We start from the raw sequence: 13,917 nt of genomic DNA, 5'->3' as shown, positions 1-13,917 counted from the left end.
GTGTCTTTTTTTGTGTTTGGAACTGAAGGAGTAAAGGTTGGTGAAGGGACCCAGAGACATTGTGAACTTAATTTGCTGCAAGAACCCTACGTGGAAGCTTCTGAGGGCAACCCTTTTTGTGTTGAACTATCTTTTTTTGAAACTTTCAGAACTACACCGATGGTAAGGCCACCTGAAACCAGTCTGTATTTGTATTTGTATTTATTTTATTCTTATAGCGCAAGCCAGGCCCAAGGGCAACCGGGCGCATATCTTAGTGAAGCAATTACAGTATATTTACACGAGCAGTACATTACATATCATCATAGTTGTCCCGTCACCGTGCATCAAGTAAGCAGTAGACGTTACAAATCAGGCATCGATCATCAGTGCAAGTAGGGTCCCAGGTGGCCCATTCAATAAAGAGGAGCAGTTGTTAGTAGGCTCTAACTAACCAAAGCTTAGCTTTGTGTTTGAATTGGTTGAATGAGGGTAGGGTTCTGATCAGGAGTGGTACGGTGTTCCAGAGCTTGGCTGCCAAGACAGGGAAGCTGGCGCCTCCAGCAGATTGAAGCTTAAATCTAGGGATCGCTAGACCTTGGTTTTGTGCAGATCTGAGTGCACGTGCTGGTGTGTAATGATTGAAGCGCAAGGCTAGGTATGAGGGAGCCTGGTGGTTGACGCATTTGTAGGTGAGGGCCAGTGCTTTCAGGGAGATCCTTTGGACGACTGAGAGCCAGTTGAGGTTCTTCCTAGTTTCCGAGATGTGGGCAGATCGGGGGATGTTGAGGGCTGCTCTAATGGCATTATTTTGGGTCGTCTGGAGTTTATTAAGATTACCCTGGTTGGTACCCTGGTACAATGCATTGCAGTAGTCCAGTTTGGACATGACCAAGGTCCTGGCCAAGGTGATGCAGTTCTGGGCCGTGAGGAAAGGGCGGCAGGCTGAGATCAATTTGCAGGTGTAAGCAGACGCGGGGGCCACTGCATTGGTTTGTCTAGTGAGTGTCAGGGAGGCGTCCAAGTATATACCCAGAGTTTTGGTGTCTTTGGATACTTTAATCAGATTGCCATCAATGTTGAAGGAACCGAACAGGTGACTTAGTTTGTTAAGTCTCTGTTGTGAGCCTAAGATGAGAAGCTCAGTCTTGTCATCGTTGAGGCACAGTTCATGCTGGGCCATCCAAGCCTGTATGACAAGGTAAATGTCATTCAGGGCTTTGGAATCTGCAATGTAGTCCCCAGTGATGGGTATGAGTAGCTGGGTGTCATCAGCGTAGTTGGTGTACGTGACACCCAAATAGTCAAGCACATCAAATAAAGGTTTGGTGAAGACATTGTAGAGAGTTGTGGAGACACAGGAGCCCTGCGGGACTCCGCACGGGACAGGTGTGGGATCGGCCGATGCGGTAGGAGAGAAAACTCTCATGTGCCTATTGTCAAGGAATGACCTGATCCAATTGGATGCATTGTCAGAGAAGTGGGCCGCTGACTTCAGATGCTTGCATAGTATTTGGTGATTGACCAAATCAAAGGCAGCTGATAGATCCAGTAGTAGTAGAAGGGCCAATTTACCGTTGTCTTTAAGGTCATCAATTTGAGTTTTGAGATCAAGTAAAGCTGTTTCAGTCCCGTGCTTAGGTCTGAAGCCAGATTGTCTTGAGCCGAGGAGGTTATTGGTTTCTAAGTAGTTCTGAATCTGCAAGTAAGCTGCTCTGTCGAGTATTTTAAGAAGGAACGGTACGGTAGTAATGGGTCTATAGTTGGTTGGTATTTCAGGGTCTAGTGTCGGTTTTATTAGGAGGGGGATAACCCACGCGTCCTTTAAGTTGTTAGGAACCGTGCCTGATAGGAATGAGGAGTTAATGAAGGCAGTTATAAAGGGAGCAAGGTCATGTGCTGCTTCCTTGATGATGGGAGCTGGGCATGAGTCACCTTGGAAATTAGAGGGTTTAAGATTGCGAATGATGTTTTCGACCTCAAGGGTGGTGAGTGGGGTGAAACTAAAAGGGGTGTGGGTAAATGATGCCGTCAGAGTCTGGGGAGGTTTGGTGGGGGGGTTAGTGAGTAGGGTATTTTGTTTGGCGTTGATTTTAGATTGCAAAGTGGTAATTTTGGTAAGGGGGGCGTTTTGGATGTTATTGCACCATTTACTGTCTTTGGTGCAGGTGTCAGGCGCAGGGGATGGTGATTCCAGTTCTTTAAGGATTTTAAATAATTCCTTAGTGTTGGCTTCCGCTTGAACGATGCGTTGGTTATAGGTCTCCTTTTTGGCTTGTAGAATCGCTTCTTTGTAGTTATGGGTAGTAATGATGAGGCGATCTTTGTTAGGGTCACAAGGGTGACTCTTCCAGAGTGATTCAGCCTTACGTTTTTCTTTACGTAGAATTCTTAGCTGCGGTGTGAACCAAGAGTTCAGGTGGGCCTGTTGCTTGGCTTTCTGTAGTTTAAGTGGAGCTATATTGTCAATGGCTTTAAGCAGTGTTTGATTGAATATGTCTACTAGAACTGTAGGGTCGTTGTGTTGGGACATGCATTTGTTCAGGATGGGAAGGATGAGAGGGAGGAGTTTATCCTTAGTGATGTCTTTTTTGTTCCTAGGGGGGATGGCTGGAGCTATGGTAGGAGCAGTGAGGGGGTTGGTCGCTGGTAAGTGGAAGATGATAATGTGATGGTCTGACCAGGCGCAAGCGTGGTTGCAGCTTACCGATGTGTTACAGTTAAGGTCAGTGATCCAATCAAGCGTCCTGCCCTTAATTTGGGTAGGTTCATCAATGCGTTGTTGGAAGCCTAGGTTAGCTAGTGTGGTAGCTACTTCCGAGGCCAGGTGATCCTTAGAGTCGAGAAGGCCCAGGTTAAGGTCGCCTAGTAGCAGTACCTTCGAGTTCGGTTTGGTATTGACGGTCAGAATGGCCGTGATCTCATCTATGAAAGAGCCAAGTGGTCCAGGAGGTCTATAGATAAGGTGGATGGTGGCAGTGTTAGTTGGAGATAGGGTGAGTTTCACAGAGAGGGATTCTGCGGAAGTGAGCTCAATGTTAGGGATGGTTCTGAGTGTAATGTTATTTCTGTGTATAAATGCGACTCCACCTCCTTTAGATGTAGTTTGGCGGTCCGCTCTGGTGATGGAGTAACCGATGGGGATGGCAAGGGCAAGGAGTGGGCCAGAGGCAGCATGTAGCCAGGTTTCCGTAATGGTTAAGAAGTCAAGGTTTTCAGTGGTGATAAGGTCGGAGATGTCCAGCGCGTGGACCGTGATAGATCTAGCATTGATGAGGGCGCCCTTGAGTTCTTTAGCAAGGATAGTGCAAGGGGATGGTGGTGTATTCTGTGTAGTGGTAGTGTTGTAAGTGTGCTGGATGCTCGCGGGATGAAGGGCGCGAGGCAATCTGGATCCCAGTCTGAGATTCCTGACTTGGAGCGTGCTTTACATTTCTTTTTGAGCAACTGTTTTTCTTTAAGAAGACCCCAGAACACATTTTGTCTAAGAGTGAGGACAAGCATAGGGTTTGACACAGACAGACTTTGATTTTGGACTTGCGGACATCGAGGGCCCTTAGAAACAGTTTAGGGAACAACCCCTTTAGAATTAGGGCCAGTTAGGCATTACACCAACCCAAGGAAATTTGACAATAAAAGTTTTCAAACTGTTACTTTGAGTCTGTGTGTCTCTCGATACCATGTCTGTCTCATATTGGTTAGCATTTACCAATATTTACAGTAGATAATATTCATAAAGGGATCTCTTAGTAATTAAGCGCAGGAAGGATCATTTAGAAGTGTGAGAAACCAAAGGGTGTCTCGCCCACTAGTCCTCGGGGACTTGTCAACCAGATGGCCAGGACACAGCCTTCGCTTGTGGATCTAGTTCCTAGGGGTGGACCAGTGCGGGAGGATCACCTGGGTGAGGTGTCTTCAGGGAGTGGGGGTGAGATGAAGGATGGTGAGATGCAGTAGGCCCCCCTCTTTTGTTCATCTACCTCATCCTATTTTTTAGGATTTACCGAAGTCTTAAATTCCCCGCCACCCCCTTTAACATAAATGCTTGGCCGAGAAAGAGGGTGACTGAGAGTAACTAGGCTAACTCTCTCACATCATACTGGACATGTCCCGTTAATCCGGTCAGGAAAAGTCGGGCACTTTACCCTAAGTGCATTCACCTGATACCAGTTAGCTCTCCTCACATGAATAAAAGGCAACACCTAAAGACGCACTCTGACCAAGGCAGAACACGAGAATGGGCAGAATACACCTACTGGAGCCGAGCAACGGACCAAGGGAGGAGAGCAGCATGCCGAAAACCCCAGGGCTTCCCAACTGGGGGCCGTTGCCTCTGACATACTGCGAATGACACGTGGAGAAGGCCAGATCCCACAAGTGAAGATTGCATTGTGTTTCAAGGATGCCAGCGGCCCTCCCGGGTGAATGGCAGAGTTGGGGATGCGAGGCCAAGCCTGTGGTACTAACCTTGACTCTGAAACTGGAAACCGCTAAACAAGAAAGAAGTGCACACCGCCGGTGAGTTGGCAAGTGACCGGAGAGACCGGTGTGTTAAAGTGAATGAAGTAGCAACATCATATCACAAATGAAGGCTGCACATGCGTGGATGAGACTCGAAGAAAGGCAGACGCGTGAATGAACTTTACAGTAAAATGCAGCTGCAAGGTCAGCGATACTAAGTAACGAAGTGGTCCGGGGAAAAGGAAGTAGCTCACGAAAGTCTCTGTGAAAGGTACATTGTTTAAAGCTAAAAGGCAAGTAAATGGCAAGAGTGAAAGTAAAATAGTGAACTTTGAGTCGAAGTGGTCCTGCGGTGGTCTGTATGCAAACCATATACACTCGAAAGACTTCGACATCCGAAAAGAGGTCCGAGTCCGTTCGAGGGAGACCCGACGTATACTAAGCTTGGGGAAGGGAGCCCGCCCCCCTTGCAACTTTGTTTTGAACTTTATCGTGAGAGGTCTGAGCCCAGCAGAGGGGGACCTTTTGGTTGAAACATAAATTTTGACGTCGGCGAAAGAGACTTTAAAGTGGAAGGCCAGGCGAGACTCGATCCATGGTTTTGAACTGTGTACTGTGTTGAAAACCGAGCCAGTGTGTGTCATCCTGCCTACAAGGATTGCTTTACCCTGTGAGCCCTAACATGGGGAGGAGAGCTGGTTAAGCCACATTATCATTTGAACTCTGATTTTTCCTTTTGCATACATTTCTCCTTTTTACACTTTTGTACAAGAGATAGGACAGGCATTCAGTTTTGTTAGCATATGCTTTGTTTATCATTTGATGGTCAAGACTACTCCCATCCTAGTTATAGGGCAACATAGGAGTTTCTTCAACCCCAACATTTTCATTAAGTTTTACAAATTGTATCCATTGTGTCAGTGTCAATACTTGTGATACCATGCCTTCCCTACATAAGGAACCTGTAGGATATTTTTGTGACACATTTACATACATTACTGTTATTACCCAATCAAACTTGATACTCATTTATCGACCTCGGAAGGATGAAAGTCTGAGTTTGCCTTGTGTGAGAAACCGGAGGGTATTTGCACTCCTATTCCCCATGGGTCTTCTGCGCAGGTGGCCAGGGAAAGGCCATCACTCTTGGATCCTGACCCTGGGGGTGTACAAGCAAGGGAGGATCACCTCGGTGGAGGGTCTTTGGGGACTGGAAGTGGGGTGCCCTGGGAGAGGCATGGCATCCCCCCTTTACTACCAACAACAAACCTGACCCTACCCTGACCTTCATGGGCTATTGTAAGCTCATTGCTCTCACTTTCCCTAATGTGACATGTGACAGTACTGTGAAGAGGAGACTAATGAGAATGAACACTACACATATTTACCACTTAGGCACTGGGACCAGGAAGGTGCCTCCCGAGCATTGGGAAGTTCAGGCATTTCTTCGTAATTATGGCCAGGTAGATCTAATTGACCAGGCACATCTGCAGCCTGTTAGAAGGCTGCAGGCATACAATAAGAGAATGGGAATACACAAGTGAGAAGCAGGGAGGCAGGCATGGCAGAGACCAGCAGGGGACCCGCTGTATGAGGAGGCAGCCGTGGTGGGACTGGAAGCTGAACCAGGATGCCGGCAGACCAGGATTACAGAGGACACCACCCGCGTCCACTGGGAAGCAAAAGGAGAACCACAGCGATGAAAGAGGCATCCGGCTGGCGAGCGGTGCTCGCAACAGCAGTGTTTCCCAGCTCCAGCAGCGGAAGGTAAACCACGAGAGCTGCCGGGAGGAGGAGCAGACTGATGGCGAGTGTCGGAATGGCATGCAGGCACCAGGGAGCTCCGAAGCAGACCTCCGGCAAGTGCCAGTCAGTGCATTTTGAATACTGAACTGAAAGCAAACTAATATTCAAAGCATACAAGAGTACATTTCAAACTCATATTTGAACTACTACAAGAGTGCATTTCGAATAATAGGAATGTATTTTTTTTTTTCGGAATGAAAATTTAAACCTTAAGCAACTAAAGTAACTAACTATTGAATCGAGAGCAATTCACATTCAAAGCATATTAAATCCATTAAGCAATTTTCATGTGAAGCATAATAAGACATTAAAGTACAAACCAAGGGGCTGACAAGGGGAATCCCCAAATTATTGGAACTTTGTACACAGGGCCAGGAGGCCAACTCTGAAACCCCTGGTGCACGGGAGCAGTACCAAGGAACCGGCAGGGGGCTGAAGAGCCCAGGGATCCTTGTTGCGCGACCTGTAATGGATGGACCGTGTGGTCTGGCAACTGCACCTAAACCATTGAATATTGAAGACCCAGAATACTGGTAAAACCAACTGGTAAAACGAACTAAAACAAGTATAAAAGGTGAAGTTGAAGTCTTGGGGAAGGGAGCCCTGAGACTGAAAAACCTGTTCATGTTGGCTTGAGAGTGAAGTCTCAAGACCCCCCTTTTTTTTTGTTGTTGTTGTTTGAAACTGTGTTGCATGAGACTTGGGGAAGGGTACCCAGAGGCTTATCTTGAACTATTTTGCTTGGAGCTCAGGAGAGGTAATCTTGAGACTTGTGTGGGACTATTTTATAATTGGGGAAATAGAGATGAGAGCTGGAAGAAGCACCAAACGTTTAATTGAACTTTGCTTCCCTACACATCATTAGTCCAAATGGTGACGGCAAGTATAGGTTGTGGATACAGATAGACTTTCAAGTGGGTCGATTTGACTCACACTTGCCTTCGTTTTAATCCGATAGGGAAATCCCAACTTAGAATGGGGCAGGCAAGATAGGCCTTCAACCATTCTAACATTTGATTTAATAAAGTGTTTTTGTTTGAAAAGTCTGTCTGTATCTTGCTTCTTGATGCCTTTACACTTGCCAGGATTCGAACCTGCTACCTGCAGATCAAACACAGATCACAGCAACAAGCATTTAACCTGCTGAGCCATTAACGGTAAAGCAGCAAGACCAAAATTGGAATGAGTGGGTAAAAGGTACTAAATATGTTATTGAACCCACCAATGTTTTGTGAATTTGAGCTTCATTCCCTATTTCCTTATTCGAATAGTGCCTCGAATAGTGAAAAAATGGTTGATATGATATGACATTTATAACATGCCTATACACAAGTGTTTCAAGGTTGCAAACAAACAGGGAAAATATCAGAAAGAATATATGGTAGAATCATTTTGACTCTGAGATAGAGGCAGCACGACCCAACTGAATCCAGTAACATTGGTGCAGAACTGCTGACCTGGCGATTGAGAGTGCAAGTTTTGTATAGCTCAAACATCCAACTGAATTGCATTTCGGAAATTGTGAAATGTTGTGCTTTGACTGCTGAATCCTGGCTTTCTAGTTTCCTTACATCACCCTCCTCTGCCATCAGGTGGATTCCCTGCAAGAGTAATCTAATAATGAGTCGGGTCATTATGTTTGGTTCATTGGGCAAGATCTGTCTGCGATTTGAAGGTGCTATGTACTGTCAGCACACATCAAATGTATTTAGTGTCAATCAGTTAGTTGTGTTTATTCCTTTAGGGTAAGCCTTAGTATCGACATTGTACAGACACATGTTTACATTTCACAAGGGATAGATGGACAAACCACAGACCATCGTAGTAGGGATTTTTGCTGGGTGACTTGCCCCATAATATCATTTACTGATTGTGAGTGGTTGCTCTTTTGAGATAAGGTTCTTGGTATTTGGAACTATTTGAATAAATGTTTTAAGCTACTTGAAATCTGTCATAGCTACCATTGCACTAATGTGTGACCATATATTTTTGTGTTATTCAGGTGGGCAGAGCAGGTGCAACAAAAGGAAGGTGGTAACGCATCTAAATCAAAATGAGGCTTTCACACTTTCTGTCCAACCACCTGTCTCTGAAATGTTACCGCTGCTCATTGTATCCCATCCGATGGTTACATGTGTTTGTAAGAAGCATCACAGGGCATCTTGGAGTGCTCTCATCTAATCAGATCCAACCTCTGCAGAAGCATGCAACGTTTGGGCACTTGAGGAGACAGTTCATTTTATCCCATGCATCTTTCAACAATGAAAGCTGGAGCCAGGCCAAGCTTGCATCAGGAAGACATTCAGCCAGATCCACTGGTCCACTACAGATCATGGATAAAGAAGAGGAAACGGAAGAGGAATTTGGGATAATGTCCCATCGGTATTCCTCTAGAAGAGTCTTCAAAAAAACATCAGCTGACTTTCAAAATCTACAATATAAAGAGGACGAAGATGATGCTTTTCAGAAACCTAGACTAGGTCGGAAGAACACTCCCTACTGGTATCACGTGCAGTGCAAGAACCTGATAAAAGACAACAAGGTAGGCTCCCTCTTATGAGGTACTGGCGTGTTAACATGCTGTCACTCTCGCCAATCACTTTCAGAGTTCTGACTTTGCAGTACTTGGGCTGGAGGCCTGTGTATTTTTTAGCCAGAGATTGACAAATTGAGATTGTGGCATGGGCTGGAATAGTGAGAGGATAAGAGATTGCTTGGCAGATGATGGTGAGAGCAAGGGTAATTTGGTATGGTGGATATTGGGTGAAAGCGTTGTAAGAAGGGGAAATGGATGCAGAAATGTTCACAAGCTTTACCAATTCTAGAGTGATTGCTATGGGGTAGTTCTTTTGGGCACAGAACATGCAATGTTGGGTCTTGATCAGCGTTGCAAAGTGGTAGAAACATTTGCTTGCCTACATTTACTACAGTAGTAGAGCCAACTGAGGTTGCTCGTGCTTGCTTTGTGAGGATGGTCGGTGGTATTACACCATTCACTTTATACTTCCCTATTGGGGCATTTGAGGAAGATCGGGTATGAATGATTTCATTTGCCTTGTGCACGTGTGGTCTGGGGCTTGGCACCGAAGAGAACTGTATCTGGAGGTTCATATTGGAGAAGGTATGAGAAAGAAAGCTGGTTCTTTGGTATGGGTAAGATAGTTGCGTGATAGCGAATGAATGGTAGAGGGATGCAGGGGGAAAGTATGTGGGTGGTGGGGATCTAGTAGTATGGTCAGGCCTCCAAATAGGGTGCATAAAAGGCCTTTTTACGCATGAAAATCTTGTAAATACGACAGCTTTATTATTTTTCTGTGTACATTTACACACATGTTAAGAACAGAGGGCAGTGCAAAGGTCAGGTCACTTGACAGAAACCAGAACGCTTCTTTTGATTTGTATCTACATGGATGTAATTCAAGCCATGGATAAAAGCCTCTGAAACAGAATGTATTTCTCTGAAGCCTTTCAAAAAAAGAAACTGCACACTGTGATAAGAGGAATGGTTTCTTTCCATTCAGCTTCTGCAGTGGTGTGTGTGGAGCAAACGGAAGCACTGTGCATATTTATTTTCATAGCATTTTATGATTGTATAATAAGATCGAAAACTAAGATGCAATTGAAAATTAACATTTCTTTTTATAGTGAAAGCAAACCAGTATTGCACAATTGTGTTTTTCAGAGTTCCAGTGCTGTGTGCATAATCATGCAGAAGCAGATCATTTTTACACTTATAATTTAATTTACACTCTAATTATAAAAAACAGTGTGTAAAATGATGACTATGCACGGTCTAATTTACATCCATTCAACCTTGCAGTCAATGGGGTACATTATTATAAATGGTCAGTGGCAGCAGGGTCTTTGCTCAAGGGTGAGCATTGTTACACCAATCACAGGTGTTCTAACCTCTCGAATCTTCAAGACTACAATTAAAACATCCAAAACCTGACTTTCCAGGAAGTGCAAGCTCTGTTAAAAAACAAACAAATGAAAGTTACATTTGTAATTGAAAGAGAAACTCAGCAAACCTGTCCCTGTGATAATTCAGATAGGTATTTAACTTTATGTAGCGCTTTATACATGGTTCGTCCAACAGCTAGTTACTGTGATTATTATACTTCAGTTGATACTCAGTTAACCGACCTCCTAAAGGATGTTAGCTAATAAGATAGCTCAGCCGGTTGAGCACCTGTTGCTGCAATCTGTGCCTGATCTGTACGTTGCAGGTTCAAATCCCGGCAAGGCCAACTCAGCCTTTCATCCTTTTGAGGTCGATAAAGGAGTACCGACTTCAGTTTGTTGATAATATGTTCTATGTACAGCGGTTTGCCAAAAATGGTTTATAAATAACCATTTTACCATGAGATTAGGTATAGAATTTAGTATTGAGTCCTTGCCTCTCTGCACCGTTGTATCATAACATTGGCATACCATCAGGTAGTAATAGCTCCAGGAAATAAGGACTTAGATTAAACATAAAAAGCCAATTTTGCTATCGATCCTCAAAACATACAATACAATTCATGCTTGCTTTACTGTGTAATTGCCTAGGTTTTTGTGATTTCAACATTTAAATATATACAGTAGAGATCAAATGGCCAGACCTTAGAGAAATAATGAAAGGTGTATTCTGACACAATGCAGAAAGCTGCCGCCTAGTAATGATTTCCATACAGTTTTTGCACACGTCGGCAGGATGTCACATACATTTTACTCTCTTGCAAAGGAGAAAAGTCATTTTTACTCTCTTAAAATCACATTTACTCTCAAAGTTTAAAAATAGGGAGTAAAATACTCGCACTTCAAAATCTTATCTGGAGCACTGAGTATGGCTAAGGAGCTTTGGCAAAAGGGTTAAAAAGCCCCTTAAAGGATCGAGAGGTCCAATGAAAAAACAGAATCCAGAAGATAGTCTGCTGGGTGAGTGGCTCTGCTGGGTGAGTGGCTCTGCTAAAGTTTGAGGTTTACAACTCCGTTCTTGGTAGCTGAGAAATTATATATGCACACCCAAATGTTGAAATGAGATTTCCCTTTGCTTGGGACCTGAGAAAGGGTATGGCAAGGCAGTCTAGTGCCTCAACCAGTGAGCTCTATTGGGTAGACCAGACGTGTGAGGAGGTCTCCTTTTTGGCAGATAGTTTTTCAAAGCAGGAAGGCCCTGCATGTTTAAGCACAGCATTATTTAGGAAGATTTTACTGGATAATGGGAAATCCCTGGATGTCATTCTTTCCTAAATGCATTAAAAGCCTATTGTGAAGAGATTGACCAATGCAAGGGCAAGTAGAGGAGCACCATGTTTTCATCAAGCAAAGTATCTCTGACAAATCATTCAGTTCAACCATAACAACTAACTCAAAAGCAAGGTACTAGAACCATACAATGGGCACTTTGGTGGCATTATTTCCTGCGAGAAAAGGAAGTCAGTTGACAAGATGTATGGTCCTAGGTTGCACTGGGTAAGCAAACTATGGAAACGCAAAATGGCTGCCAAGTATTTAGTAACTTTATACTCTACCAATGTGACTCATGGTCAGTAAGTGATGGATTATGGGAACACTGGCAGGTATGTAGAGAAAAGACAACAACCTGGTCTAAAGAAAAAATCAGGAGCGGACCTTAGCAATTCTTTGCCAGCTGTGGAATATAAAATGAGAAGGGAAGAAGCATTCGGGGATGGGGAGGGGAGAACGTTGAGTTGCACGCTGTGAAGGAAACTTTTTTTCACACTGCTAAGAGAAGCTGCTTCTATTGCGAGTCTGACGCCCCATTTCTTGCTAGGTCCAACAAATCTCTGCTGGTGAAGTGCACTGTTTGATCATTCACATGGGGCATGACCGATTCAGGTTGGAGCTAGTCTCTGACCAAGTTTGTCCCGAAACAGCCAAGAGGTGAGTTAGGATCTGAGAAGAGTTACTCATTCTGACAAATCTGTAAGACTATTAAATGTCTGTCAAGACATGGATTACCGCGAGGACTTAAGTACCTCTGTCCCCAAGCACCAGTCAGGGAGGCAATATTCACTCGCTGACCGGATATTGTGGCCACAGGTGGCTGGTACGCAGCACCGGGTTCCCAGGTAGCTGAAAAGGAACAGGGCAGGGTTATAGACAATGTAGTTAACCACAATGTAAATCACAGAGCCAGGTAAACCACCTACCTATGGGGGAACCATGGGTGGCCCTGAAGTAGGGAAAAGGAGAAGACCCCAAAAGCAGGATGAGCTCCCCTACTTGTAGAGGTGCAGCACAAGACTGTAGGTAAGTTCCAGCAGCAAGTACCATTGGAGAATGATCCGGTTTTGAGATTCCACAAAAGTAGTACAGTTAGTACCCAGGTAAATCCAGGGAAGCAAAGGTAAGTCCAGTTCAAGGCACAAGGAGGTTCCAAAGCCAGTCCAAACACAATCCAGAGGTCGAGCACAAGAGGTCACCAGGAGAAGACAAAAGAAAATCCAGGCAACAAAAGTCCAAGGAAATATCCAAGAGCAGTCCAGTAGAGCAAAGCCAAGGTCAGGATACAACGGAGCAAAACAGAAAAGCGCAACAGAACGCCAAATGCTGGCTGGGACAAAGATGAGAAGCAACGGGTGGCATGCATTGCTCTCATTTATACATATTCCCTTGGTAACGGGTCACGTGACCCCTTTCATATCACATGACCGGAGGTGTGCGTTCCCCGTGCTTCGAATAATCACCATGGCAACTGCCGGCTAAGCTGCGGCTTTACCCGTAACCGCACTGCTCTCCGTGGGATCCCAGTGCCCCCCCTCCCTCCAACCCCCCATGCTGCGAAACTGGAACGGATGCGAGGGGGTGGCAACCACGCCCCTGTGGAAATGGCGATGCTGTGTCAGGCCGGAGTCGGTGTAGAGCCGGAGTAGAGCCGGATGCCTGGGGGTCAGCCGACTTCTGAGGCCATGAAGCAGGTAGATGTGTGACAATGTCTTTAAGAAGGTGTTTATTCATCCTGAGAATGGCAAGCGTCTCTGATAAGGACTGCATTGATCTTAACAAAGCAAGAGACGCAGGAGAGTGCCTCTCAGAACTGTTAATTGGCCTTGAGAAAAGTGCCTCAGGGAGCTGTTTTCTGAAGTGGAGGCTAAACTGAGAAGTTGGCGTGCCTCTGAGAAGCATTCATGGTGCTTAAGGAAAACAAAACTGCCAGTGGGCGACTCCAATATATTGGTCTTTGGAAACTAGAGCTGACACCAAGCCTCTAAGGCGTGCTGAAATCCTGTCAGCAACACAATAACTGAAGGCTGAATCTGTGAAGGCTTTTCTCAGAAGCATCTTGCATGGAGGTAGATCAGAATCCTCTGGTGAGGCTCTCCTGCCATCTTGGGTCATGTGTGTTGTCTAACGATCGATAAGTCATATGTGAAGGTTGTTCTCCAAGCTTAACTTTAAAAGGATGTTTAACTCCTGAGCTAGTATTCAGGAAAGTATAGCAAAGGGTACTACAGAGAGACATGGAGTTTGATTGCAGAGAGAATTCTGGAAGTAGTGCGGGGGTAGTCCGCAGGAACCATAGGAAAAGCAGTTTGCAGGGTCTAAAGCTTTTTTTTCCCCTCCTTTTTATTTTGCAAGGACAACTGTTATTCATCTCATTCATCTTAAAACCGAGATGAGGAATTTGTGTGGACGAGTAGGGTGCAGAGGATGGGAAGC

The 13,917-nt window shown here is 45.0% G+C and overlaps 1 protein-coding gene across 7 annotated transcripts in view; it reads left to right on the top strand.

Annotated features, from left to right (window-relative positions):
• Window positions 1-13,917, top strand: part of PTCD1 (pentatricopeptide repeat domain 1) — a 688,818-nt gene that overhangs the window by 133,448 nt on the left and 541,453 nt on the right. For all 7 annotated transcript variants that reach the window (XM_069645574.1, XM_069645570.1, XM_069645569.1 and 4 more), the window contains one exon: window positions 8,249-8,788. In XM_069645574.1, coding sequence (XP_069501675.1) covers window positions 8,300-8,788 — 489 coding nt within the window. In that variant the 5' untranslated portion in view covers window positions 8,249-8,299. The remainder of the gene's footprint in view (window positions 1-8,248; window positions 8,789-13,917) is intronic.

This window comes from Ambystoma mexicanum, chromosome 2p (assembly GCF_040938575.1).
Source record: "Ambystoma mexicanum isolate Mex_15411 chromosome 2p, UKY_AmexF1_1, whole genome shotgun sequence".
In the NCBI taxonomy this organism is placed as follows: Eukaryota; Metazoa; Chordata; class Amphibia; order Caudata; family Ambystomatidae; genus Ambystoma; species Ambystoma mexicanum.
This window is presented reverse-complemented; position numbering and strand designations above follow the sequence as displayed.